At 45.9% G+C, this 27675-nt stretch overlaps 1 protein-coding gene across 12 annotated transcripts in view; it reads left to right on the top strand.

Moving 5' to 3' along the window:
- Positions 1-27675, top strand: part of LOC142573299 (tRNA-queuosine alpha-mannosyltransferase) — a 308316-nt gene that overhangs the window by 50107 nt on the left and 230534 nt on the right. For all 12 annotated transcript variants that reach the window (XM_075682952.1, XM_075682956.1, XM_075682953.1 and 9 more), the window contains 2 exons: positions 15660-15890; positions 20127-20236. In XM_075682952.1, the coding sequence (XP_075539067.1) occupies positions 15660-15890; positions 20127-20236 (341 nt within the window). The remainder of the gene's footprint in view (positions 1-15659; positions 15891-20126; positions 20237-27675) is intronic.

Genomic DNA, 27675 nt, shown 5'->3' with positions numbered 1-27675 from the left:
CACTTTTCTCTAATTGTTCGAGTGTAGTGGACAGAGTTTCGAGGGATGTGCCAAGTTTTTCTTGAGAAGCTTTCAAATCGGAAATACCTTTTGCATCTGGCTCTGTGTTTCTATGATTTGAACAAACATGTTTTGAGCACTGGGACCCGGATTGCTTACCACGTCACCACATAAGAGCAGTTTACATATGTGAACACACTCATAAGCCATTTCAATGAAACCCTTGGGCACAGTAAGACCAATAACGTAGGATCCTCACTACTACAGCAAGAACAGAAACCAACCTGAATAAACAAGAGTGGAGGCATGTTCATTGCCAAGTCTTGGTGTGGCCCACCCTGCCCAGCGAAGGCAAAGGTGTCCTTCATAGCTGCAGCAGATGGTAACGTCACGCCCGAACCGACGTGGCTGGCAGGGGTACAGCTAAGTCTTTGCGAGTCATGTTCACAGGCAGAGGTGGTAGTGTTTAGCGGTGACCAGTGGTCTCTGCTGCATGTGTCCAAGTTTATGCCGGCTGAAGCGATGAACAGGGCCTGAATAAACAGCGAAGACATGTTCAGTGTCAAGTCCTGGTGTGGCCCACTGTGCCCAGTGAAGGCAAAGGTGTCCTTTATAGCTGCAGCAGATGGTGACGTCACACCCCAACCGACGTGGCCGGCAGGGGGACAGCGAAGTCTTGGTGAGTCATGTTCACAGGCGCAGGTGGTAGTGTTTAGCGGTGACCAGTGGTCTCTGCTGCACGTGTACAAGTTTATGCCGGCTGAAGCGAAGAACAGGGCCTGAATAAACAAGAGCGAACGCATGTTCAGTGTCAAGTCCTGGTGTGGCCCACTGTGCCCAGTGAAGGCAAAGGTGTCCTTTATAGCTGCAGCAGATGGTGACGTCACACCCCAACCGACGTGGCCGGCAGGGGGACAGCGAAGTCTTGGTGAGTCATGTTCACAGGCGCAGGTGGTAGTGTTTAGCGGTGACCAGTGGTCTCTGCTGCACGTGTACAAGTTTATGCCGGCTGAAGCGAAGAACAGGGCCTGAATAAACAAGAGCGAACGCATGTTCAGTGTCAAGTCTTGGTGTGGCCCACTGTGCCCAGTGAAGGCAAAGGTGTCCTTTATAGCTGCAGCAGATGGTGACGTCACACCCCAACCGACGTGGCCGGCAGGGGGACAGCGAAGTCTTGGTGAGTCATGTTCACAGGCGCAGGTGGTAGTGTTTAGCGGTGACCAGTGGTCTCTGCTGCACGTGTACAAGTTTATGCCGGCTGAAGTGAAGAACAGGGCCTGAATAAACAAGAGCGAACGCATGTTCAGTGTCAAGTCCTGGTGTGGCCCACTGTGCCCAGTGAAGGCAAAGGTGTCCTTTATAGCTGCAGCAGATGGTGACGTCACACCCCAACCGACGTGGCCGGCAGGGGGACAGCGAAGTCTTGGTGAGTCATGTTCACAGGCGCAGGTGGTAGTGTTTAGCGGTGACCAGTGGTCTCTGCTGCACGTGTACAAGTTTATGCCGGCTGAAGCGAAGAACAGGGCCTGAATAAACAAGAGCGAACGCATGTTCAGTGTCAAGTCCTGGTGTGGCCCACTGTGCCCAGTGAAGGCAAAGGTGTCCTTTATAGCTGCAGCAGATGGTGACGTCACACCCCAACCGACGTGGCCGGCAGGGGGACAGCGAAGTCTTGGTGAGTCATGTTCACAGGCGCAGGTGGTAGTGTTTAGCGGTGACCAGTGGTCTCTGCTGCACGTGTACAAGTTTATGCCGGCTGAAGCGAAGAACAGGGCCTGAATAAACAAGAGCGAACGCATGTTCAGTGTCAAGTCTTGGTGTGGCCCACTGTGCCCAGTGAAGGCAAAGGTGTCCTTTATAGCTGCAGCAGATGGTGACGTCACACCCCAACCGACGTGGCCGGCAGGGGGACAGCGAAGTCTTGGTGAGTCATGTTCACAGGCGCAGGTGGTAGTGCTTAGCGGTGACCAGTGGTCTCTGCTGCACGTGTACAAGTTTATGCCGGCTGAAGCGAAGAACAGGGCCTGAATAAACAAGAGCAAAGGCATGTTCAGTGTTAAGTCCTGGTGCGGCCCACCGTGCCCAGTGAAGGCAAAGGTGTCCTTTATAGCTGCAGCAGATGGTGACGTCACACTCCAACCGACGTGGCCGGTAGGGGGACAGCTGAGTCTTGGTAAGTCATGTTCACAGGAAGGGGTAAGGAAATAACATAGGGGAAACATAGGGGAAATTACTTGTTCCTAATAAATCAAATAAAGAAATGATAAATTAATGGAAATGAAATTGGTTGAAAAAACAACTTTCCACAGGTGGGGACCGAACCCACAACCTTCGCATGTCGTGTGCGATGCTCTACCAATTGAGCTATTGTGGTGCCATTTCCCCATCCACTTTCTTGGGTATTTATGTTTCCTAGTAGAACCCTGCGAGTGCTAGCCATGTTGTCCTTGGTGTCAGTGTTTGTTGGCTTCTTTTGTTATGACTAATAAAAATTGGGCCCCTTGGTTAACCCCTTTTCTTCTCGTTTATTACATAACGAGGGTCTCGAATCTGGCAACATTGATGCCTTCAGTAGCATGTGTGGGTTTATTGACCGGTTGCCTTCACCCAAAAAGATCACGTTCTCGTGACGCCTGCGGCAGAAACGATGTTCCACATCCGCTGCCAAAGTCTGCGAGTGGGGGTGCTGGCAAACAATCCCAGGGTTCTACTAGGAAACATAAATACCCAAGAAAGTGGATGGGGAAACAGCGCCGCGGTAGCTCAATTGGTAGAGCATCACACGCAAAATGCAAAGGTTGTGGGTTCAGTCCCCACCTGCGGTAAGTTTTTCATCCACTTTCATTTCCATTAATTTATCGTTTCTTTATTTTATTTATTAAGCACAAGTAATTTTCCCTATGTTGTCCTTGGTGTCAGTGTTTGTTGGCTTCTTATGATTTGACAATATAAATGCTTCTTCTGCAAGTGGTCCTGGTGGTATACCTTATGTGTTCAAGGCTTGTTCTGACATAATTGCTCACTATCTGGTTATAATGTTTGAGAAATCGTTACGTACTTCTTGTTTACCTAAGGAGTGGAAAGTTGCAAACATGGTACCAATCCATAAAAGTGGCCCAAAAAATATAATCTTCAACTACAGGCCAATTTCTCTAACGAGTGTGTGTGTGTACACGTAGTGTACAGTGCCATAATAAAACATCTAGAAAACAACATTTCTTTTTACCGAATATCAGCATGGTTTTAGGTCTAATTACAATGAAGGCACCAAATAACACAACGGACGAAGGAAGGTAACACGGGACAATCACCTAGGCGCACTAACAACTGAGCGTTTTATTTCTTGACACGGGAATAAATAGCGGCTAAGAATCAAAACAACAAGAAAAACAGCGCCGTCATCTGCATCGTACAACGAAAACATGATACAGAACAGCTTGTACGCGCTGCTCTCAAGATACACCAGTTCCTTTGTCGATAGAGAAACTGAGGATTCACTGATACACGCATCACCACGCTTCTTGATCTCAAGAGCTTCCAATATCTCCCTTGTCAGTTGATCATCAGCTCTGTTCAAAACACAGGTTCTATTAAAATCTGGAATGCACTTGTGAGCCTTACAATGAACACTAATATGACCGGAGAGTTGGTTTTCCATCTTATATTGATGCTCATACAATCTGTCATTCAGACATCTGCCCATTTGGCCTACATAAGATGAACCACACGACAAGGGAACCGAATAAACTACTTTCTTTACACATCCGACATGCTTCTGTCCATGTTTTTTTGTGCACACCTGTTTGTTTTCCCGATGTCCTACATTCACCTTGGCACACAACAAACCAAGACGTTTTGGAGTGGAAAATAAAACGCGAACACCAGCTCGTTTGCCTAGTTTTTTTCAGATTGTGAAATATGCCGTGAGCATATGGAATAACAGCACATCTAGTTCCAGAAGGGCCTGCTTGACCCTGGTTTACAGCGCTAGGTTGCTTGAGCTGTTTGAGCATTTTTTTGCAACAGATACGGTCACATGGTGAGAATAATGTGCCCCTTTGAGGGGGCTGACCTGATAGTGAAAACTGCTTTGCAGCCAATGCACACATGACCTGTTAAGTGTGTTGGTTAGACATGATTGAATGATGCCTCTTTTTATTACTTTGGGGTGAGCTCATTTGAAGGGGCGGATGGGTTTGCTAGCCCTTGGCTTGAACTGCCAGCGCACAAGACACGATGAGACAGTGATTTCCAAATCTAAAAATCTTAAACAGTTATCGACCGGAAGATAGTGAGTCAGGGTAAGAGGATGCAAGGCTGTTTTAAACTTTGACAATACTAATGATGACTGCAGCTCCAATTCTGGACTGTCACAAGCAGTTTTCAGTATAAGGTCAGCCGCCTCAAAGGGGCACATTATCCTCACCATGTTATCATATCTGTTGCAGAAAAAATGCTCAGGCAGCTCAAGGAACCTAACATTGTACACCAGGGTCAAGCAGGCCTTTATATATATGTGTGTGTGTGTGTGTGTGTGTGTGTGTGTGTGTGTGTGTGTGTATGAAGGTTGTATAGCACGCAGACAAACTCCTAGTGCTCCCGTACAAGCATACTTTGACAACGAGCATGCACTTTTTTGTGTTGCCGAAGCAACACTTCGCTTAACTTCTGACAAAAGTTTTTCGTTGCTAAGGCATGCGACTACTTTGCATCAAATTGTGCTGTCATCCTTATGCTATTTTTAACAATGATGATATTAAAAAAGCTAAAATTTCGATTACGAATGGATGCATTTATTTAATATATGTTGATGACCTAGTTGGTACTTGACTTGGAAAAATGAACAGTGCTGAAAATGGGGCCAAGCAAAAATCAAGACAAGAAAATTTTGTGTACCCGCCGTGGTTGCTCAGTGGCTATGGTGTTGGGCTGCTGAGTACGAGGTCGCGGGATCGAATCCCGGCCACGGCGGCCGCATTTCGATGGGGGCGAAATGCGAAGACACCCGTGTGCTTAGATTTAAGTGCACGTTAAAGAACCCCAGGTGGTCAAAATTTCCGGAGTCCTCCACTACGACGTGCCTCATAATCAGAAAGTGGTTTTGGCACGTAAAACCCCAAATATTAAAAAAAACTTTTGTGGGCCTTCTTGCTTGCAGCCCAAACTTGTTGCAGCGCAGATGTATAACAATGGAGATCACCATTGTTGTAGTGGGTGCTTCAGCCATGGCTACGCTAAGAAGGCGGGCACTATTTTGCAAGTCGCCTATCACTAAATTGTGCTTTCGCTATTGTGGGCACGCTATATTGTTCTACATTTAAAAATACAGCAACGAAGCTTTGCACTAGACCTTTGATAGTATGATATGATGCAAGTTTCACTCACTTTCGGTGACCAGCTGTCCGACTTGTTTGAAGAGATGTTTGGAAGTAACTTGCGATCATAGTATTGTAGTCATCATGTGACACATATTGTTATTTGATCACACTCTGGAATTAATGAGGCAGACAGTGCGAAGCAAAGCTTCTTCCTGTTCAGAAGCCTGTGTGAAAGTTGTGGCATCTGTAGTTTGCAGTAAAATAAGTGCTTGTAGCTCCGAGAGATTTGAAAGTGTCATATCTTCTAACACCCAGTTATTCTGAAAATTGCTGAGACGTTTAGTTTGGATGGGCTCTCTGCAGCAAGCAGTGCATGTTATGACGGAGTAGGTGAGCCTCATCCAGGCAACTGGCCATGGCCGCCTGGTGTTGAGCGATTGGGCAGCAATAAGACGCTCTCCCCATGTCAATAATTATCCGCAAACTTCGTTCTTGACACGTTTTATGCGTGTGTCCCCCCCCCCCTCCTCCTCGTATCCATCACCTCAGTCCCCTTCTCAAATCTATTTTCTCTCAGCCACTGTCGCACTCTTTAACATTCACCGGATTGTAGAACGGTGCAGTGGCCCTTAACATTCCTGGATTTCTGTTTCTGCATGGACTTTGAGGCTGTTTACCTACCTGCCCTCCCACCTGTTTGTTGTGGCTGTTTCTTAGCTTCCTTGGCCCAGCACCCCTGTCCTTGTTATATTTTGCTGTGAGCAAATCAGCATTCTATAGTACTTTCTTTCATGTCCTGTTTTTTGCACTGTTTTCATTCTTAACAGCTTGTACAAACTAGCTTAACAGCAAGATTTTCTCAAGTTTATTAACATAATGAAAGTAAAAAACTACGGAAATAAAAAAGATGAAAAAAAATAATAATTTATGCAGAAACTCCTCTGGTCTTAAGTATGCCTAAGCATTGTGCCATCTCCACGTAGCCCGGTGTCATCATCACTGTTGTGAAACTTGATCAGACCAGTACAAAAGCGCTGCGCCGACACAAACTGCTGTTGACGGCAGCACCAGGTGCATTGATGACCGGCTGCACCTGCGTCTGGCTGAGGGATGTATCTTGAAAGCAATCTGTGATGGCGACAGAGTGTGCCGACTGCTGACAGCCTCGTGTGCTCTGCGTTCTTATCACTCAGTTTGCTTTGAAGAGAGATGCGCAGGCCCGAATTGTGCAAGCAATCTGTGATGCGGGCTCGGTGCGGTGAGTGCTGACAGCTTCATGTTCTCAGTATTCTCACCACATAGGTCACATTGAAGCAAGAGGCAGCACGAAGGTGAATTCGCTCACTGTTAGCATGTTATCTTGAAAGGGTTTCCTTGGTATACTTTGTGGCACAAAATACATTTCTTGAAAAGGGACAGAAGAAAGGAAGAAATGGTGCACTCCTTGCACCCATTGGCGCACTGAGTGTGGTCCTAAACATTGAATCCAGGAGAGGGGGCTCTATAGCTTTGTCGCCTCTCTTTTTATGCCTCAAATCTGCTTGCAAGCAGCAAGATCAGGCTGCGCATCTCTTGTCCACGGAGGAAGTGATGTACTTTGCATGTGCAGCCGGTGACAGGCAAAAATCAAAGGCTGCTTGTTCTCCAGAGAACAGCAATGTCAGCATTCTTTCAACAAAGAAAAATTTGCAGCTTGAGATGGCATCTTTGCATGCTCGTCCATTTTGTCTTCAATAAAGTGTGTCTCTCTCTGCCCCCATAGTCACTGTGTGCCTCTCATAGGCACTCACAACTTGGGGGAGCAGCGATGCGGATGAACGTGTGTGTTTACATCAAAAACGCCTCGAAACAGGCTATGAACAAAGCTGAGACCCCTAAAAAATTCTGGAGAGATATAATACCCGTCGGCTTGCATATCTTTTCTTGCTTTTTTTTACTTGCTTGGGTTGCCACCAAGTATAATGTCAGTATGAAACTAACTATAAGCATACAGGACCATTTTGTAGAGATACTACATCAGTGATTAACTTAAAAAATGTGTTGTCCATAATTCATCATTCATAGTCTTCAGCTTGATATCTGTTTAACTTTCCACCTTTAGGTACTTTCATGACTCTTAAAATGGACTCTCTTATCTGCCCACTAGCCAGTGTGACCCCTGCATGGTAGGTGAAATATCCAAATTTCCCTAATATTCACTATTGTCACGTGGTGGTGACGTTAAAGAACACAGTAGCAATACTGTGAAAGACAAGACTAACTTTTATTGGGTGAACCTGTGCCCAAAAATACAGGCTACACTTACAGCACAACGATAGCTGCGAACACGGACGGCAATCGTTGAAAATCTGATCAGCGGATCAAGCGCATCCGCTTTTATACATCTGTCGTCGAATGTTCCAGAGCAATCGCTGGGACCCGCGTGCCTTCTACAAAGTTCTACATTATTCGTGTCGCACACACATGCGATCAGATTACACAATGTTCGGCGACAACAGACAGTAGATGAAAGCATCGATAACATTCTAGAAACTTCCGATACATGCAGGCGCGTACTGCGCTGTACGATAATATTTTTAGGCGGTGAAATGTGTCGCCCGATAAAGATAAGTACACGTGTCAATAACCCCCTCTTAAAGAGCATCGACCCGATGCTGGATACAAACGAAATAAAGAAAAACACTCGTAGCAAAGAAAACAACAAAATACGGAAGTTCGTCAGCGTCCGTAAAAGGGTTTAAGACTCACCACGTGGACCACTTCAGATCGTGTGAGGCGCCGCTGTGAATGCGAAATGCTGTCTGGCACGACCTCACAGTCCAGTGCGCGAATACCTCGGATGACCTTGTAGGGTCCGAAATAGCATCGCAATAGTTTCTCACTCAGTCCTCGTCGGCGTATCGGGGTCCATACCCAAACATGGTCGCCGGGCTGGTACTCGACGAAGCATCGTCGGAGGTTGTATTGTCGGCTGTTGGTACGTTGCTGGTTCTTGATCAGTAGGCAGGCAAGCTGTCGGGCTTCTTCGCCGCGCTGGAGATAGGTAGCGACGTCAAGATTCTCTTCATCAGTGACATGCGGCAGCATAGCGTCGAGCGTCGTCGTCGGGTTACTGCCGTAAACCAGCTTAAACGGCATGATCTGTGCTGTTTCTTGCACCGCCGGGTTGTTATCGAATGTTACGTACAGCAGGATGGCATCCCAGGTCTTGTGTTCGACGTTGACAAACGTTGCTAGCATGTCGGCGAGGGTCTTGTTCAGGCGCTCTGTGAGACCATTAGTCTGCGGGTGGTAGGCAGTTGTCCTCCTGTGGCTTGTCTGGCTGTATTGCAGAGTGGCTTGGGTGAGCTCTGCTGTAAAAGCCGTTTCTCTGTCGGTGATGAGAACTTCTGGAGCACCATGTCGCAGCAGGATATTCTCGCCACAAAATTTCGCCACTTCGGCTGCACTGGCTTTTGGTAGAGCTTCAGTTTCAGCAAAGCGGGTGAGATAGTCCGTCACCACGACGATCCACTTATTTCAGCAAGTCCATCCTGATCTGCTGAAAAGGTCGGTATAGAGGCTTGATCGGCTGTAGTAACCCCGCTGGCCTTGTCGGTGGTGTCTTGCGTCTTTGACAGTCTCAACATGTCTTGGCGTAATGGGCGACATCGGCAGTTAGGCGCGGCCAGTAATACCTTTCTTGTATCCTCGATAGCGTCCGGGAGAAACCGAGGTGCCCAGCGGTTGGATCTTCATGTAGGGAGTGCAGTACTTCTAGACGCAGCGCCGACGGAACAACAAGAAGGTAGTTGGCACGGACTGGTGAGATGTTCTTCTTCACGAGTAGGTTCTTTTCAAGCGTGAACGAAGACAATCCGTGCTTAAATGCCCTAGGGACGTCATCGGTGTGCCCTTCCAAATAATCGACGAGGCCTTTTAGCTTAGCTCCGGGTCTGCTCGTTGCTGCTCAGCGAAGTTTTCCGCGCTTATTATTCCAAGGAAGGCGTTGTCATCCTCGTCATCTTGCGGGTGCGGGTCAATGGGGGTGCGTGATAGGCAATCGGCATCTGAGTGTTATCATCCGGACTTGTAGGTTACAATGATGTCGTATTCTTGTAGTCTGAGGCTCCACCGCGCCTGCTGTCCTGAAGGGTCCTTTAAGTTAGCTAGCCAAAATAACGCGTGATGGTCGCTGACCACTTTGAATGGCCTCCCATATAGGTAAGGGCGGAATTTTACTGTAGCCCAAATGATGGTGAGGCATTCCTTTTCAGTCGTAGAATAATTGCCTTCCGCTTTTGACAGCAACCGGCTAGCATAAGATATCACCCGTTCAAGTCCGTCTTTCCTCTAGATTAGGATGGCACCAAGGCCTAGGCTACTGGCGTCAATGTGGATTTCAGTATCAGCGTTCTCGTCGAAGTGTGCAAGTACCTACGGCGACTGCATGCGTCGTTTGAGTTCTTGAAATGCATTGGCGTGCGGCGTTTCCCACTTGAACTCGACATCACATTTGGTTAGATGTGTTAGTGGCTCCGCAATGCATGAAAAGTCCTTGACTTCCGATACTTCCGCACTGCCTGTAGTAGGCACACATGCCAAGGAATCTATGCACTGCCTTCTTGTTGATGAGCTGCAGGAACTTTGCGATGGCAGCTGTCTTCTGCGGGTCGGGGCAGACTCCAGATTTGCTGATGACGTGGCCTAGAAACAGAAGCTCCTCGTAAGCGGAGCGGCACTTTTCCGGCTTCAGAGTAAGCCCTGATGACCTGATGGCCTCTAGTACTGTTGCAAGCCGCCTAATGTGATCGTCGAAATTTCTGGTGAAGACGACGACGTTATCCAAGTATACAAGACAGGTCTGCCACTTCAATCCTGCTAAAACCATGTCCATCACGCGCTGGAATGTTGCAGGCGCCGAGCACAGTCCGAATGGCATAACCTTGAACTCGTAGAGGCTGTCTGGGGTGATGAAGGTGGTCTTTCCGCGATCTCTTTCATCGACTTCTATTTGCCAATAGCCAGACTTGAGGTCCATCAACGAGAAGTATTTAGCGTTGCAGAGCCGATACAATGTGTCGTCTTTTCATGGGAGGGGGTATACGTCCTTCGTAATCTTGTTCAGACGACGATAATCGACGCAGAAATGTAGGGTTCCGTCCTTTTTCTTCACCAAGACTACAGGAGATGCCCACGGGCTTTTTGACGGCTGGATGATGTCGTCGCGCAGCACTTCGTCGACTTGGTGCCTAATAGCCTCACGTTCTCGCGTAGAAACTCGATAAGGGCTCTGGCGGAGTGGTCGAGCACACTATTCGGTTATTATGCGATGCTTTGTGACTGGCATTTGTCTAATCCTTGATGACGTTGAAAAGCACTCTTTGTATCGTTGAAGTAAATTTCTGAGTTGTTGCTTAATCATGGGGAGACTTCGATTTATGTCGAAGTCTGGTTCGGGAACTACGGTCGTCGGGGTAGATGCGGCAGAATCCGAGAGGACAAACGCATTGCTGGTTTCCAGAGTTTCCTTGATGTATGCTATTGTCGTGCCCTTGTTGATGTGCTTGAATTGCTGGCTGAAGTTTGTCAGCAACACAGTGTTTCCTCTGTGCAGTCGAGCGATTCCTCTTTCGATGCAAGTTTCGCGATCGAGCAGTAAACGTTGGTCACCTTCGATGACGCCTTCTACGTCAGTGGGTGTTTCGGTGCCGACTGAAATAACAATGCTAGAGTGAGGCAGTATGCTCACTTGATCTTCGAGCACACTGAAGGTGCGGTGACTAGGAAGGCTTTCCGGTGGTATTGCTTGATCTCCCGACAGCGTTATTGACTGCGACTTCGGGTCGATGATTGTGCCGTGTTGGTTCAGGAAGTCCATGCCGAGAATGACGTCTCGTGAACACTGTTGGAGGATAACGAAGGTGCCAGTGTAAGTCTGGTCGGGAATGGTAATTCTTGCCATGCACATTCCAGTCGGTGTTATGAAGTGTCCTCCAGCGGTCCGAATTTGAGGGCCTTCCCATGTAGTCTTAACTTTCTTCAACTGGGCGGCGATGTGTCCACTCATGACAGAGTAATCAGCCCCGTGTCCACTAAGGCTGTAACTGCGTGGCTGTCGAGAAGCATGTCGAGGTCGGTGGTTCTTTGTCTGGCATTGCAGTTAGGTCTTGGCGTTGGATCACGGCTGCGTCGTGTTGAACTGAAACTGGAACGTCGCGTCGTCAAGTCGTCTTTCGTCGGTGTAGTCTTGGCTTCCTGACTTCGTCGGGATGGTGGTGTGTTGTTATTATGTCGTCGAGGTGGTCTCTTCTTCTTCAGCGGCGGCGGAGGATCTTTGTCAGTTCGACGAACAGCAACTGCACCTGCATCGGTCGCTGCTTTTAGTTTTCCAGATATGGGCTCACAGAGCGGCCCTGGGTTGGGCCAGTGTATGGTCAGCGCCGCGGCGACATGTAGCAGCCTGGTGATGGCGAACGGGACGGTCATCGAGGGCTCCACTGAGTGGCAGCGAGGTAGTCGGCGATATCGCGACGTTGTTCGCCAATTGTGGTCGCGGCGTGTTAATGGTGAAACCTTGCAGTCCCATCTCCCGGTATGGGCATGGGCGGTAGATGTGCCCGGCTTCTCCACGGTGATAGCAAAGCGGACGGTGGTCGGGGGCGCGCCAAACGTCAGTCTTCCTTGGAACGCCACGTGAGGAGATGGCTTGGCGTGCTGGCAGCGAAGGTGGTGGTTGACGACGGAACTGTGTTGTCACTGGGGCCCTGCCGTGGGTGCGGAGGGGGAACGTGATGGTGGGCTACAGCGGCATATGTCATTGCTTGCGGCTGAGGCTGCAGCGATTCAGGGCTACTCTGAGTTGTTGTTGGAGCTCCTCGCATATGGCGTTGGCAATCGAAGACCCTTGAGGCTGTGATGAAGACAACAGCTTCTGTAGTTCCTCCCGCACGACCGCTCGGATAGTCTCGCGCAGGTCGTTGGTGGCCAGTGACGCAACTCCGGCGTGGTTTGTCGAGTTCGTGTGGTGGTTGAATTGCCGGTTCCGCATTTTTAGTGTCTTCTCAATGCTGGTGGCCTCGCGACGAAACTTGTCAACGGTCTTCGGTGGGCTTCGTACCATTCCGGCGAAAAGTTCCTTCTTTACACCACGCATCAGTAGGCGGACTTTCTTTTCCTTGGACATTTCCGGGTCGGCGTGGCGGGATAGGCGGCTCATTTCTTCTGTAAAGATTGCAGTGGTTTCATTAGGAAGCTGCACTCAGGTTTCTAGTAGTGCTTAGGCTCGTTCTCGGCGTACGACGCTTGTGAAGGTCTGCAGGAAGCCGCTTCAGAACAGGTCCCACGTTGTTAAAGTGGCTTCTCGGTTCTCGAGCCACGTCCTGGCAGCGCCTTCCAATGCGAAGAACACATGTCACAGTTTGTCGTCGCTGTTCCAGCTGTTAAAAGCAGCGACCCTCTCATACGTCTCAAGCCAGGTTTCCGGGTCCTCGAATGTTGAACCGCGGAACGTCAGAGGCTGTCTGGGCTGCTGCAGCACGATGGGGGACGCTGGGGCTGCCATTGGGGTTGCCTTGGCCACAGTCTTCTTGGTCTTCTCAGGTAGAATTCCGTGCTCCGGGGGCAGCTGTTGAAGACGGCGGCTTGCTCGATGGTCTGGAACTACGTTGGTGTTCTCTTTGCGGTCTGGGCTTGTATCATGGGTTTGTGGTGATGTCCAGTACATGAACGCAAAGCACCTCCACCAGATGTCACGTGGTGGTGACATTGAAGAACACAGTAGCAATACTGTGAAAGACAAAATTAACTTTTATTGCCCAAACCTGTGCCCACAAAAATAGGCTACACTTATAGCACAACAATAGCAGTGAACTCGGTCGGCGATCATCGAAAATCTGATCAGCAGGTCAAGCGTGTCCGCTTTTATACATCAGTCGTCGAATGTTCCAGACTAACCATTGGGACCCGCATGCCTTCCACAAAGTTCTACACCATTCGCGTCAGGCGATGAAATCAGATAACATAAGGTTCGGCGACAACAGACAGCGGATAGAAGCATCGATAACTTTCCATAAACTTCGGACACATGCAGGCGCATCCCCCGCTGTGCGATAACATTTGTTAGGCAGTGGAACGTGGTCGCCCGATAAAGACAAACAAGTACACGTGTCACTATTATAGATACTGTAATTATTGTAAATAGGCCCTCTGTACTTTTTGTTCCTCTTCTGTGCTTTCTCTAATTCTGTCCCCTTTTCATCACACCATCCTCCTCCTTTCTGGCCAAGTGTTAGGAGTGCAGCCAGCAAAATTTGTTCTTACTTCCAATATCCACAAATGTAGTTTTTTTTTTCAAATCAGACATGAGCTGACGTGGACACACTTTTTGTCTATTTGTTCTTAGCACGATGATGAAAAGTTTTGTCCATGTGCATGGTAGAGGAGATCGCCCCCGCCGTGACACCTCCCCCTCCCCCCTCAGGCCGCACTAGCCCTCGACTTGCTTTCACATTCACGCTTTCCCTTTCATCCATGTCACTCTTTCTGCACCCATCTCCTGAAACTCTATTCCATGTAAAAGGGGGGGGTTCGACCTCCTCAGTGCCCCCCCCCCTCCTTGCTATGCCAGTGGCCTCTACTATACATTCCTGTGTACTTAGATGTAGGTGCATGTTAAAGAACACCAGGTGGTAGAAATTTCTGGAGTCCTCTACGGCATGCCTCATAATCAGAAAGTGGTCTTGGCTCGTAAAACCCCATAATTTTTATATTATACATTGAACAAAGTCTGTTTAAATGTATGCAGTACATTTCAAATGGGGTGCAGGAGTGGGTTGTGAACATGTAAATTCAACGGAACAAATTGTGCCGTGCGGGGGACTTTTGGGTCCTTTGATGTTTTCCTTGCATGACTTTTGCATCTCCTAGGATTGGGCTTCCCTGCTTAGCATGTGTGTGGCACTGGTAGTCGGTAATTGTGCAGTAGCATGAGAGATAGCGCGAGTGCTCCACTTCAAATGCCACCTGATGGGGGGGGGGAGTACTTGATTGCAAAAGGAACCAGAGTCGTCATCTTTGGATGTGGGAACTCACCACGTGGGCGACCAGGTGTGTGCTTTATGGAGTCATCTCATAGACGCCTTCTTATTTGCTTGTGTGCACCTCCCTTCACATATCTGTCACATATCAGGACGGCATCGCTGTCTGGCAGAGGGCGAACATATTCGCTCAATATCCTGTTGTGGTGAGTCGCTCTTCCTCAATTCGTCAGCGCCCATCAGCATGCTTCATTAGTTATAATTTAACCAGGTGGCCTTATTTTTTAAAAGGCGTAATAAATGCCCCTTTGTTTGTTTCCACTACCGTGTTGTTGATCCTTTGCCACAAGGGCACACTTGAGATCCCACAGCTTATATCATATAGCAGCATAGCACATAGTCTAAATTGTTCCACAGTCTAATCGATGTGTGATGAGAGAATACAAGTGTAAATGTGCTGATGTTGTGATGGGCCGCTGATGTTCAAGGGAAACAGCAAGCATCAGAAGGCACTGGTACAGTGAAACCTCGTACTAATGAAATCGTATCCAACATAAAAGTACCATTGTTACATTGAGTACACACTGATAAACATCTTATGTGTACTTGATTATATTGGGGTTCAAAATTCTTTTCGACCATCACAAGTGTGCTGTGATACTGTAGGATAGGCCTCAAAAAGGGCTCTGCTGACTTGTTCCAGGCCAAATATTTGCGTGTACAAATTTTTTGGTCTTTCTTGTTGCGAGGGTACTGCTCCCCTAATTTTCGACCAGTGCATGTTGCTATATTCAGAATGAAAGAGAGGAAGGGTTGTTCAGTGCTAGCTCGTGGTTACATGTTGTGTTTTCTCTCAAGTCTAATTAATCAGCATGCTGAAAAGCTGGGCTAGTAGGTGAAAACCACAGGTCAGCAGAATAAGCGAACACTCACTCATACACGTACATAGTCAACATTTGTGCAGTCGGCTATGTGCTCATTCACACTCGTGTACGCTCGCTCACTTCCCACTCACGCCCTCCCTCATACTCGCGCAAATAGTCATGTTCACTCCCACTCACACACGCTCCCAGTCACGTACACTCACAACTCAAAATCGCAGTCATTGAATTTTGTTCGCATTCACGCAAACCATCACTCACTCCTGTTCATGCACCGCTCTCTGACACTCCATCTCACGCCTCTGAAATCAGTATGTAGTGAGTATTAGTCACTGTACTCGTGAGTAAGTGTGCTAACCTGTGGTAAAGACTCGTGACCCATGGTGCTCCCTCTTGTCGTCAGCGTGCGTAAGTATTGCTCTAATTGCATGACGTTTGTGCAGCTTGGTAGCTGATGTGGTGCTGTTCAACTCGCACTTCAACCGGGACTCGTTCCTGTCAGCCGTGGAGCCGTTCCTGAACCGCGTGCCAGGTGCAGGCCGCCTGGGGCCCCTGCGGTGCCGCTTGGAGGCCAAGGCACGAGTGCTGCCCTTTCCGGTGGACGTGCCACCATGGGCCCCATCGCCGTGCAGAGACCCTGCAGCGCCCTTGCATATAGTCTGGCCTCACCGGTGGTCAGTGGTGCACTTGCTGGCATATCTGTTACCGAGCAGGAATTAAATGGGCTGGCAAGATTTTCTGAGTGTAGCTATCAGTATTAGACTAAACATGATTAAAAGGGATGCTTGTTTGGTTAGGTGTACTGGATAAGATAAATATACTTGCAGACGACTTTTCCTGGCTACGAAGGCTATGTTATGTAATGCTTGTCATACTGATGCTGAAATTTGTCCCACAGTCTGTGGTGTAAAAACATGATTTTATTCATTTTAGCATGTAATCTGAAATGAAATGCAATATTCTTGAGTTAGTGCAGGCATTTTATTTTTCAGTTTGATCTTGGAAGGTGTGGCGCTCGAAAATTATTGCATGTCTAATCAAAAAACCACACTGGGGCAACACCACAAGCGGTTGTTGTGTCAGCTTCTTGCTCATTGCACAGCAAGTGGGTTGAAGAACGGCAAGTTGGGCCAGTTGGTTGGGATTCATGGTATGGGTTGTGACAGCGCACACAAGACAGGGACAACAGAAGAATAAAACGACGACACAGCGCTGACTCTCAACTGATTTTTATTGAAGATATGTCTAACATATATATATGTAGGAGCCATTTGATAAAAACCATGACATGCACAAGATACAGATATGCGTCGAGGCAACTGCGACAAACTGACACAATCAAAATTTACATAGGTAATGCAGTTCCTTGTCATAAAGAGCGATAGAAGGTTCACTGATACACGCTTTGTCCCTAATCTTTATATTGTGAGCTTCGGCGATCTCCCTTGTCATTTGGTTTGCGTGTTTAAAAATGACAGTAGTTTTCTTAAATTCCGGGCGAAACCCGCACGACCTGGTCATTCCAAATTAGTGAAGCGGGCTATAGCGAAGTCTATCCTAAATGCTGCTTTAAAAAAGTCGTGTTTTCATATGACGAAGGCTGCTTTTTCTGATCAAGTAACTCGTTTATTGGACGCTGGTTACCCCGAAGCAATCATTTCATCTGTGAGTGAAAGTATGGTTCGCGGCGTCAAGAGCACAAATGACCAAGGTATTCAAGCCAAATTAGAAGAAAAAAGAAAAAACGCAGTTGTACCGTATGTACACAAGCTAGCGCACGGGCTTAAGAACATTGGGTCAAGGTACAACATTGATGTTCGTTTTTCTGCGAAACAAAAGATAGGTCGCATATGCCCGTTACTTGATAATTTTCTGAAGGAAAAGCAAGGGAAGGGAAAATGCACTGTAAAACATGTGAACAGATACATCAATTGTGCAAAGCAGGTCGTATATGCCATCCCATTATCTTGCGGTCGAGAGTACGTGGGACAAACGAAGCGATGTGTGAATGTTCGACTTCGAGAGCATGAGCTATCTCTGCAAGGGGTTGCGCCACTTCATCTCCCGGAGCATTGCAAGTCGTGCGGGTGTCGCCCGGAATTTAAGAAAACTACTGTCATTTTTAAACACGCAAACCAAATGACAAGGGAGATCGCCGAAGCTCACAATATAAAGATTAGGGACAAAGCGTGTATCAGTGAACCTTCTATCGCTCTTTATGACAAGGAACTGCATTACCTATGTAAATTTTGATTGTGTCAGTTTGTCGCAGTTGCCTCGACGCATATCTGTATCTTGTGCATGTCATGGTTTTTATCAAATGGCTCCTACATATATATATGTTAGACATATCTTCAATAAAAATCAGTTGAGAGTCAGCGCTGTGTCGTCGTTTTATTCTTCTGTTGTCCCTGTCTTGTGTGCGCTGTCACAACCCATACCATGAGTGGGTTAAAGTCTTGAAGCCTGCAACACTCAAGTTTCCCACTGTTCTGTCCATGCCTGACAGGACCATCCAGCAAGGCACAACCCATTGGTTGTTATGCCCCGTGGACTGCGCCATCTTTAGCAGTCACGATGTGGAGGATCGTTTGGCATCCTTTGAAAGGGGGAGCCCTTGAACTAGTGGGGTGATATGCTACGAAACCACACAATTCTGCCTAATGGACATAACAGGTCATTGGTTTCAGAACCACGTATGTGAGCTTGCCACTTGAACTGCTTTTAAGAGTTCAGAAATATTCGGCAGCCCCACTGTGCTTTATGGGGAACAGCGCCTATGTAAGCATGGGTAGCAGCAAGATGAGAACTTGACGAGTTACATACATGTGATTGACATACACAAGACTGAATTAGAGAAGATAAATTGCATAATGAAAGACAACTCTTTCCAATTGTTGCTGGCAAGAGTTGTATCCTGTGTCGTGAATTCGTGCTAGAGATTTGATGAGCTGTACAAACTTATCTCAGCAGCCGATGCCAACAGACAATTGTTTCACCACCTTGGTTATTAGTTGACCTGGGTATGCTGGTGTCACAGATAAGGGAATTCATACCAAAAGTGGCCAGGCAGCTATCGTCTTTGCCAGCCATGCAAGCGCTTGCATATTATGTGACTCTTGCAATCCGACAGATGATTCAAGAGCAAGTGATCATGGCCTTGTGGCCTGCCTGTTAGTCAATTGACACAGACGCACAAATCTGTTGGCACGCCACTGTCAACTCCTGTTGGCACGCCACTGACATATGTCTTAGCAAAGGCATTTGCCACTGTTAACACGGGGATGGAAAATCAGGACGATGAGCGAAACGAAAACAAAGTGAAAGCCGGGGCCAATGCTTTGACAAGTGGACTTGTCTTTTTCAAGGCGACATATGCTTTCCTCGGCACAGTATTTATAAGTACGGTTCTTCTAAAGGGGAGGTGGAGTAATGCAGGTGGGCAAAGCAACGAACGAGGGCTTGTTAGCAGGGAGGGGGGAGAACTGAAAAGAGAGGTGTGCTATTCAATGTCGGTGGAGGAATGAGGTAGCGTCGTGTGTCAGCCGGTTGGCGTGTCACTGTAGCTTCCTTTTTTCACGGAAGGGGCCTGGATGACAGGAGTGCGGGAGCTATTATCTCCTCTGTTGAAGGTATGAGCAGATAACCTGCCCTCCAACAGAGCAGATAATCCCCCCCCCCTCTCCCATCGTTGAGGCCCTTTCCACGAAAAAAGGAAGCCATTATCTGCTCTGATTTTTTCGCTAGTAAATTGCTTGGCTTGTGCCTGATCTTGTAGCATCATTTTTGGCAGTCCGTAGTGCATCGTACAGCCACATGCCACTGCTGCCTTAACAAGTGGCCAGAAATCAAAATGCTGATTTTTCCGCACACTGCAGGCTGCACATACATTTACGCTTCCATTTTGAGATCTTTTTCCACAAAATGAGTATGATTACCACAAAATGTAAATAGCATTACAGAATTATTGACACTAAAACACGTTGTTAGCATGACTATGCACTCGTCATTGTCAATAGCATTGGACCACATTAAAAAGAACATGACAGATGGAAGCAGCTTCCCGTGGATAATTTAATGCCATCATTCTCAATTCCAGACGTCAAACTTGCAGTAAAAATGCACCAATGTTCTCCTTACTTTTCTGTGCCGTTTTATGCATTGAAGCACAGAAGTAATTGAAATGCTAGTGCATTTCATTGAAAATTTTGGAAATCATTATCTTGGAACTGGTGTCACTCCGAGAATTTGTTTCAGGAGGATAGGTCTTGTAAACTCCCTGGGTAAAATTTAGAAATATAATATGCCCTAAAGTAATTAGTCAGAAACTTAATTCATGTGATTTTGTCAATTAGTTGAGTATATATTTTGATTTGTCATGCATGTAATTTCTGCTTCTTCCAGTTATACAATTCAAGGATTAAAATTGTGCTATCTCCTGCAGGCAATTTTTAAAGTTTTCTGTGTAGTGAAAAAACAAAAAAATAGAAGGGGATTCATCAGCACACAAATAACAACCATTCACACTCTGTTGGTGTAAAGGTTGTCATCTGCTGTTAAAATTGTGTGCTCAACTCATCTGATTGTTTTTAAATCAACAGCACTTGTTTCGGGGCTCATTGGTTCAGAATGGATGAGGTGGCACAGACTGCTACTAATCTCGTCCATTAAGCAAGTTGTTACACATGTGCAGTGAAGCACATTCACTATGAAGCAAAGACACACCTTGTCTTTCACAGTCCTCAAGGATTGCTAAATGCCATACGCAAATGTGTCGTTTCCCTTAATTGTGTGTTGTCCTTTGTTTCCATGCTATGCAGTTACATCATGGATTACTTTTAACTTGTAGCCCAGTGTTTGCTCATCACAACTAAGAAGCATGGACTAAGTTGAATCAATCCATGGTGCAGGGAGCATGACAAGGGTCCCGAAGAGTTTGTGCAAGCACTACTTGAACTGCACCGACTGGGCATGTGCTTCCATGTGTCCTTCCTGGGACAGAAGTTTGACGAGCTGCCTTGTGAGTCGCTTCAGCATGCTGACAATACTCCCCAAGCACTGCCATTGTTAATTTGTGTCCTACGCAGGCACCATTGTAACACAGTCACACAACATCACAGTTTTTCTAGACTCAGCGCACGAAAGCTGGCATGCTGAAAGCGCTCCCAAAGTATAATATGGCATCACTTTTGATTTGGCCATAATTAATTGAACAATTGGTGTGCCTGTACCTTCATATGTACGCCGCTGCTTGATAGGCATCGCTCAAGGCATGTATTGTTTTGCAAAAGTTCCTGTCAACCAAGTAGACAACCAAGCTGCGATGGCATAGCATTCCCTTGAATACAGTCAAGTCCATTTGCCCACATCATCCACTCTGTGTGCAAAGCATGTGGAAACTTCTTTTTCCACAGCATTTGCACGAACAACTCTAATATTGCTGTTTCTAGTATGTATGTTAAAACTTTTTGTTCATGCAGCTAGCAGACTCGCCATCGTGCCACTTGCTCCTCGCATGTTGCTTGTGTATGCTAGTGCAGCAGTGCCCTGCCACTCCGATAGAATCACTGCTCGGGCTGTGCCACTGCATCGTTTGCCCTTGGTGACAACCAACATGGCAGCTGATATAGGTCCACCACCATTTCAAGGTTCTAATGACAGGTTTTCATTAGCTTTCCAAGTGCTTTTACAAAGGTGAACTACAGTTAAACTTCATTCTAACAAAGTCGTTAAAATTGGCAGTTAGCTTTGTTATATAGAAATTTTGCTATAGAGAAATTCAGCCTTTTATGCAGTAAGTGTGGTCGCCGATGAATTTTGCTTACATTGAACAGGCTGCAAAAAAATCTTCTGAAATATTGGGCAATCGAAGAATGCAAAGTTATATTAGAAAAAAAAAATTAATTTTTTGAATTTGAGAGTCGGCAATGAAAAATATAGTTTCATGCCGTGTCGACAATGTCTTCACGTTGGGGGTACAGAGTGAAGCCAACCACACTTTCGTGTCCACTTCACCCCAGCGACTGATAGCATCGCCTGCAGTGCGACAATTCTGTCCCGAAAAGTGCGGGCAGCGAGGAGCGAATGCCTTGTCTGCCTCTAGCCTCAATGTGTCTCCGAAAGTCGAGGTTACGCAATTACCAGTACTGAACATGCGGGAAGATAGCACACATGACACCACGCTATTTTGGCACGCCCATTCCAAAACAGGGCATGCATGTTACATATGTACTCAGCTATGCTGGCAGCTGTGCACGGCTACGGCCGCACTAAAACAGGTGCCTCAACTTCCTCTCACCCCCCCATCGTGTACGCACGCATGATCGCGTCAAGGCTAGCTTCCTACCCCCCCCCCCCCCCCCCCCGTGCTCCTTGCTCATATGGGAAGACTGCGCTTGTCAAGCCATCTTTCTTCTTAGCTCATTTGCACATGCTTTCACTCTCACCCAAAGCATACAGTATGCAGAGCGTGATATCATTTTAACATACTTCGACTTTATACGGAATATTACGTCGCTCCGCTTCGACGGTCGCTCTTAGTTGAATGCTGCACGATTTAGAGCTGTAGCCACTTGTCATTCAACCACTTGACCATGTGCATCCTCATCAAGTTTCTATTTATTGTCTCGGTATTCCTTAGTGACGGCACTGAAATTTCATTATACAGTTAAACCTCAATAAAATGAAATCAGTAAAATTGGCAATTGGCTTTGTTATATAAAATTTTTGCTACATTGGAAATTCAACCTTTTATACAAATAAGTACAGTTGCCGATGGATTTTTCTTACACAGAAGGTGCCGCAAGCTTTTCTGAATTACTGGCCAATCAGAAAAAGCAAATTTGAATGTGAAAAAATTCATTTCATTGAATTTGAGTAGGTGACAAAAGATATGGTTTCATGCCATGTCGACGATATTGACACGTTTACTTATTTATCTTTCTTGGGAGACCACGTTTCACCGGCTAACAAATGTTAAACGTGATCACTCAGTGCAGCAAGTGCCTGCATGTGTCTGAAGTTTCTAGAATGTTATTGGTGGTTTTATCTATTGTCTGGTGGTACTGCACCTTGTGTAATCAGATTGTATGTGCAATGTGAATTGTGTTGTACTTTCTGGAAGACACGCGGGCACCTGCAATTACTCTGGAACCTTCGATGACTCATGTATAAAAGCCGACACAGTTTTCATTTCATTTCATTTCATTTTCATTTTATTGCTACTCTTGCCATACAAATTATCAAAACACTGACTGAACCCATAGCCAGAGGCTAGTGTGGGGTTCAGAAACAAAAATACACGATGGCAATGACACAGCACTTGTGTAAAATGAAAAGCCCAAAATCGCGGCGAAAGGCCAAAGTACAGTATACAATGAGAAAGTAAAATAATGTGCATTTTACAGCTGAATGAATAAAAGTCTGTCATGAACAACACGGTACAACAAACACAAACCGAAAACGACTGTCACAAAGATCAAATAAGGCTCATAAAGTATGTTCTTAATGTTTTATTTGTTTTGTGGGACTGCTTTATTTCTGGGGGGTAAAGCATTCCAAACCTTGGCTCCTGAAAACTGCACCAATCTTTCACTGTAGATGTTATTATTCGGTGGCAGATTAAAGTTACTATGTGTGAGGTTTCTTGTGAGTCGAGAAGGAGAGCGAAACAGGGAGGCATTGAAAAGTTGGTTATATTTTACTATGTTGTTTGCACACACTGCTGTCTTTAAAGACCGCAGAAGGTCTAAAGGAACAATATTTAATAACTGGAAAATTGGTTTACTTGGTTCAGTATACTTGCTTTGTGTTATAATTCAGATAGCCCGCTTTTGTAATCGCCAGATAGGATCAAGGTAAGTGTTGTATGTCAAACCCCATGATTCTACACAGTATGTTAAATGACTGTTAATAAGGGCAAAATAAAGGGTACGCAGTGTATGCGTGTTAAAACAATCACGGGCCTATAATAAGGCATAACAGCCAGAAGCCAACTTCGAACAGACGGCGCTAATCTGATTTTTCCAGTGAAGATGTTCATCTAGAATGACACCAAGATACTTAAATGAGTGTGTTCGTACGAGTGAGCGGTCGTTAATGAAAATGTTAATTTGGAAGCTGTCAATGACTTTTGCTCGTGAGCTAAATACTATATATTTGGTTTTGCTTGAATTAATCATTAGCTTGGTGAAAAACCAGCTTGAAATTTTTTTCAATTCAGCGTTTGTCTTTGCTTCTAAATCCTCATGGTTGTCAGCTGTAACTATGATCGCTGTGTCATCTGCATACATTAAAATATCAGAGCAACTTAGGACCTTCGGCAAATAATTAAAGTATAACAAAAATAACATGGGCCCTAAAACGGATCCTTGAGGAACCCTGATCTGTATATATTGAAGTGATGATATAATGTTATTGATAACTACAGCTTGTTGACGGCTTTCGATGTAACTGGAAAGTAAGCTGTAGACTTCACCGCAGAATCCATAGGGGTTTAATTTGTTGAGCATAATAGCGTGATCCACGGTATCAAATGCTTTCTGTAAATCAACAAATACAACGGTGGCCAGATTGTTTTCATGTAATGCTGTATTAATTAATTGAGTCAAGCTTAGGACTGCAGATGCCATTGAATGATGTTTTCGAAATTCATGTTGCTGTTGACAGAGTAAGTTATATTTTTCTAAGAATTTGCAAATATTATTGGATAAAATCTTCGTAAATATTATTAATAACACTTAGGACAGAAATGGGTCTGTAGCTTGACGGGTTTGATTGGTCTCCATCTTTGTATACCGGAACAACTTTGGCAATCTTTAGTGCATAGGGGTACTTTGTACATTTTAATGAATGATTAAAAAGTTTGCGTAGGATAGGGGGTGCCAAGATATGAGTGTTTTCCTTAAGTATGCGTGGGTAAATTCCGTCCAATCCGGCAGATTTATTGCCTGGTAAGCTGAGAATAATGGATGTAATTTCATTGGGTTCGATTTCAAACATTCCAAAAGTATTGAGAACTGGATTGGATGCAGCATTTTGTTTTTGTGATTCAGGGAGTTGAGCAGCCAGTGACAGGCCGATATTGGTGAAAAAGGAATTAAATCTTTCTGTAGTATTGCGATCTATTTTTTCCAGGAGAGCACGGCGCAAACTGGCTTTGCCAGCAACTTCATTAATTATTTTTCAGACCTTATCTGAATTGCCAGAAGCCTGTTCAATGAGATGTGTGTAATATGCTTTTTTTTTTGTGCCGTCATCATTGACACAGATCTATTGCGCAGGTTCTTAAATTGGTTTAGATAGTAAACATTATCCTTGTGTTGCTTCCACTTACGGTACCATGAATCCTTCTCTTTTAGAACGGCGAGGATTGGCTCAGTCATCCAAGGGCATAGTGGTGCTTCGTAAGAGCGAACGCTAATATTTCTGCTGCAGGTAGTAACCATTTGTGAAATCGTGTCTATTAGGTCTATTGTCTACCTGCAGATCAGATTTTCGACGAGTGCCGACTGTGTTCGCTGCTATTGTTGTGCTCTGAGAGTAACTTGCTTTTGTAGACACAGGTTCACTCAATAAAAAGTTAGTTTCATCATTCACAGTTTTGCTGCTGTGTTCTTTCCCGTCGCTACTACATGACATCTGGTGGAGGTGCTTGTGCATTCATGTACCGAACGCCCCCGTAAAGCCATGATCCAAGCCCTAACCTGGAAGACGAGCGAGGTAGCTGCAGGCTGCTAGGACTGCCCCGGAGCACTGACTTTTCAGAGACAGCCAGGAAAATTGTGGCGATCGTGGCCAAGTCAACAACCACAATGGCAGCACCAGTGTCAGCCATCGTGCTTCCGTTTCATGGAGTTTTGTCAGAGAGCAGGAAACCTGGTTTGAAACTTTTAAAAGGATCCCAGCCTTCAACAACTGGGCCTCTGCGGATAAGCTATGCTATGTGTCCTTCTTCAAAGATACTGTGAGAACATAGTTCAAGAACCGGGAGACCACCTTTACAACATGGGATCTGTTTTGAAGTAACTTCCTGAGGACCTTCATGAGCGTTGTCCAAAAAGGAAGGGCTGAAGTCTTTGTGGAAGCCCAAGTACAGCTATCTAACGAGAATGTTGCCATCTTGATGAAAGAATTGAACCGTTTGTTGCACCTTGCCGACCCGGAAATGTCCGAGGAGAAGAAAGTACTTTTCGCCGGCATGATAAGAAACTCACTGAAGACAGTCGAAGAGTTTCATTGCGAGGCTACAAGCATGGAGAAAACACTGGAAATGCAGAACCAACAATTCAACTATCACATGATCTCAAAAAACTGCGGCGAAGTTTAATCACTCGGCACTGAGGACCTGCGCGAGACCATCAGATCAGTCCTGTGGGAGGAGCTTCAAAAGTTGTTCCCTTCATCACAGTCTCAGGTGGCTTTGATTGCCAGTGTCGCACATGAGGAGATCCAACAGCCACTTGGAATTCCTCAACTACCGCAGTCTCAGCCGGAAGCGATGACGTATGCCGCCATAGAGGACCCTCCGCGCCTGTTCCTGGGCCCGATACCAGCACCAGCAAGCCAACCCTGTGCAGCATTCTAAGGAAGACCGCCGCTCGGCTCGCCCCCAACCACCGTCCGCTCTGCTATCACTGCGAACAAGCTGGCTAAGTCTACTGCCGATGCCCATAGTGTGAGGTGAGCCTACGAGGGTTCGCCATCAATGCACCATGTCTGCAGCTTGGTGAGCGGCCATGTGACATCGTCGACGACATTGCCATGATGCAGTGGAGACCCCGACTACCTTCGCATTCGCCGTCGCCAGGACGCTACCTGTTGCCACACGGTGATTCCACGAGAGATCGAACATGTATGTCGGCTTGATATTTTTGTTTTGTCTGGTATTTTTATGTCATGTAGGAATATTCAAACTGCACGGAACCGAAAATTTTATTCCCGAAAAGCATTCCCAGCAAGCCAAGAAAGATATTTGAAGGTGGCGGCGCGAGCGTCCTTTTATTACTTACCACAATATTTTCCGATTTCATGGCCAAATGGAATGCAAGCTAAAAACGTGGTGTCGAAAACCTTTTCTGCTCATTTTAATATGCTTCACAGTAAATTAGTTCCATTCGTTTTTTATGCTGTCCATAAATGAAAAAAAAATGTGAAGAAATTACAAACATGGCCCAAATCAGAAAAATTTTTTAACTTTGATGCATCTTGGAACATTTTCTATTTTACACAGAAAACTTGAAAAACAAATCAAACATAGAATGTTCCCTTTGCAACATTTATGCAAATTGTCATCTTACTTAAAACACAAGAAATGAAAAACGAAATGGTTAAATAAACAAGCTTTTTCAAAAAAACTCATTGTCGAAAAATGAAATAAAAAAACTCTGGTGCCAATTTTGAAAAAAATATTGAATGGAAGTCCGCTTATGTCGGGCAAAACGTAGGTATGATAACATGTTTCCTCATTTGCTTTAGCCACAAAATATAACGAGTCAAAGTGACCCATGTTGAGCATGCTGACTTTAGTGCTCTGATAACTTGTTCCAGTTAGTTAACATTTACTCTCTCTTAAAAAAAGAAAAGGCAACAGTTGCCACAAATGAAGGAAGGGTTACCTTGGTTTCTCATTGTGGCAAGAACCGACAGTATATTTTCTGCTTTGTTTTCTTGGATGTAAGAGAGAACAAACTCGACATTACTTGTGGTGCTCAAACAAATTTATCGTGTGTCCTTTGCAGTTAGTATTTATAAGGGTTTAACCACCATCAGTTGGCTACCAGCAGTTCTCACAACGGACAGCGCATGTCCGCTTGACTGATTGCGGGCACACATCCACACGTGCCGTGGCTGAATTCCTGGCACACGTGGCACTGACTTCCACTTTACTGACTTTTGCTGACGATGCTCCTCAATGGTTACAGCAAATGCACATAGCAGGGCCACATTCTTGAGGTTGTCGCTAAGTTGGAAGACCATCTCGTGTGCCGACTGAATGGAGGCGGCGCTTCCAGACCTCAGGTAGTGCAGGGAAGCTTGGTGCTTAAGGAGTCCACCCACACCGTGACAGGCATTCTTCCCTTGCCCAGTAGCGGAAAATATCCACCTCGCAAACATGTACTTGGAATGGCACAACTCATACAGCTGGTACCTATTTTTAACATCAATGCTGACACATGTTACACGACGATATAGAAGGGTGATTTTTCATCTAACACTTCGTGATGCATGTCACTTATGACAGCAAAGCTGTGTGTTGCTTTCCTTGTCGTGGCGACACAGGTGAAAATGAAGATTTCTTTCTTGTGCCAATGGTATGATTGTGTTTCACTTGAGAAAAGGACAGTCCAGTTTTCCGCTAAGTCAAAATGCAGAACAATGCTTCCACACTGCTCCCACTTTGCTTCATGAATAGCCACGGCTTGAGTGCAGCATATGTATTTGTGAGGAATCCATTTGGTC

The sequence above is a fragment of the Dermacentor variabilis genome, chromosome 2 (genome assembly GCF_050947875.1).
Source record: "Dermacentor variabilis isolate Ectoservices chromosome 2, ASM5094787v1, whole genome shotgun sequence".
NCBI classification, from domain to species: Eukaryota; Metazoa; Arthropoda; class Arachnida; order Ixodida; family Ixodidae; genus Dermacentor; species Dermacentor variabilis.
The sequence above is the reverse complement of the archived record's forward strand: the minus strand, read 5'-3'. Positions and strand labels throughout refer to the sequence as shown.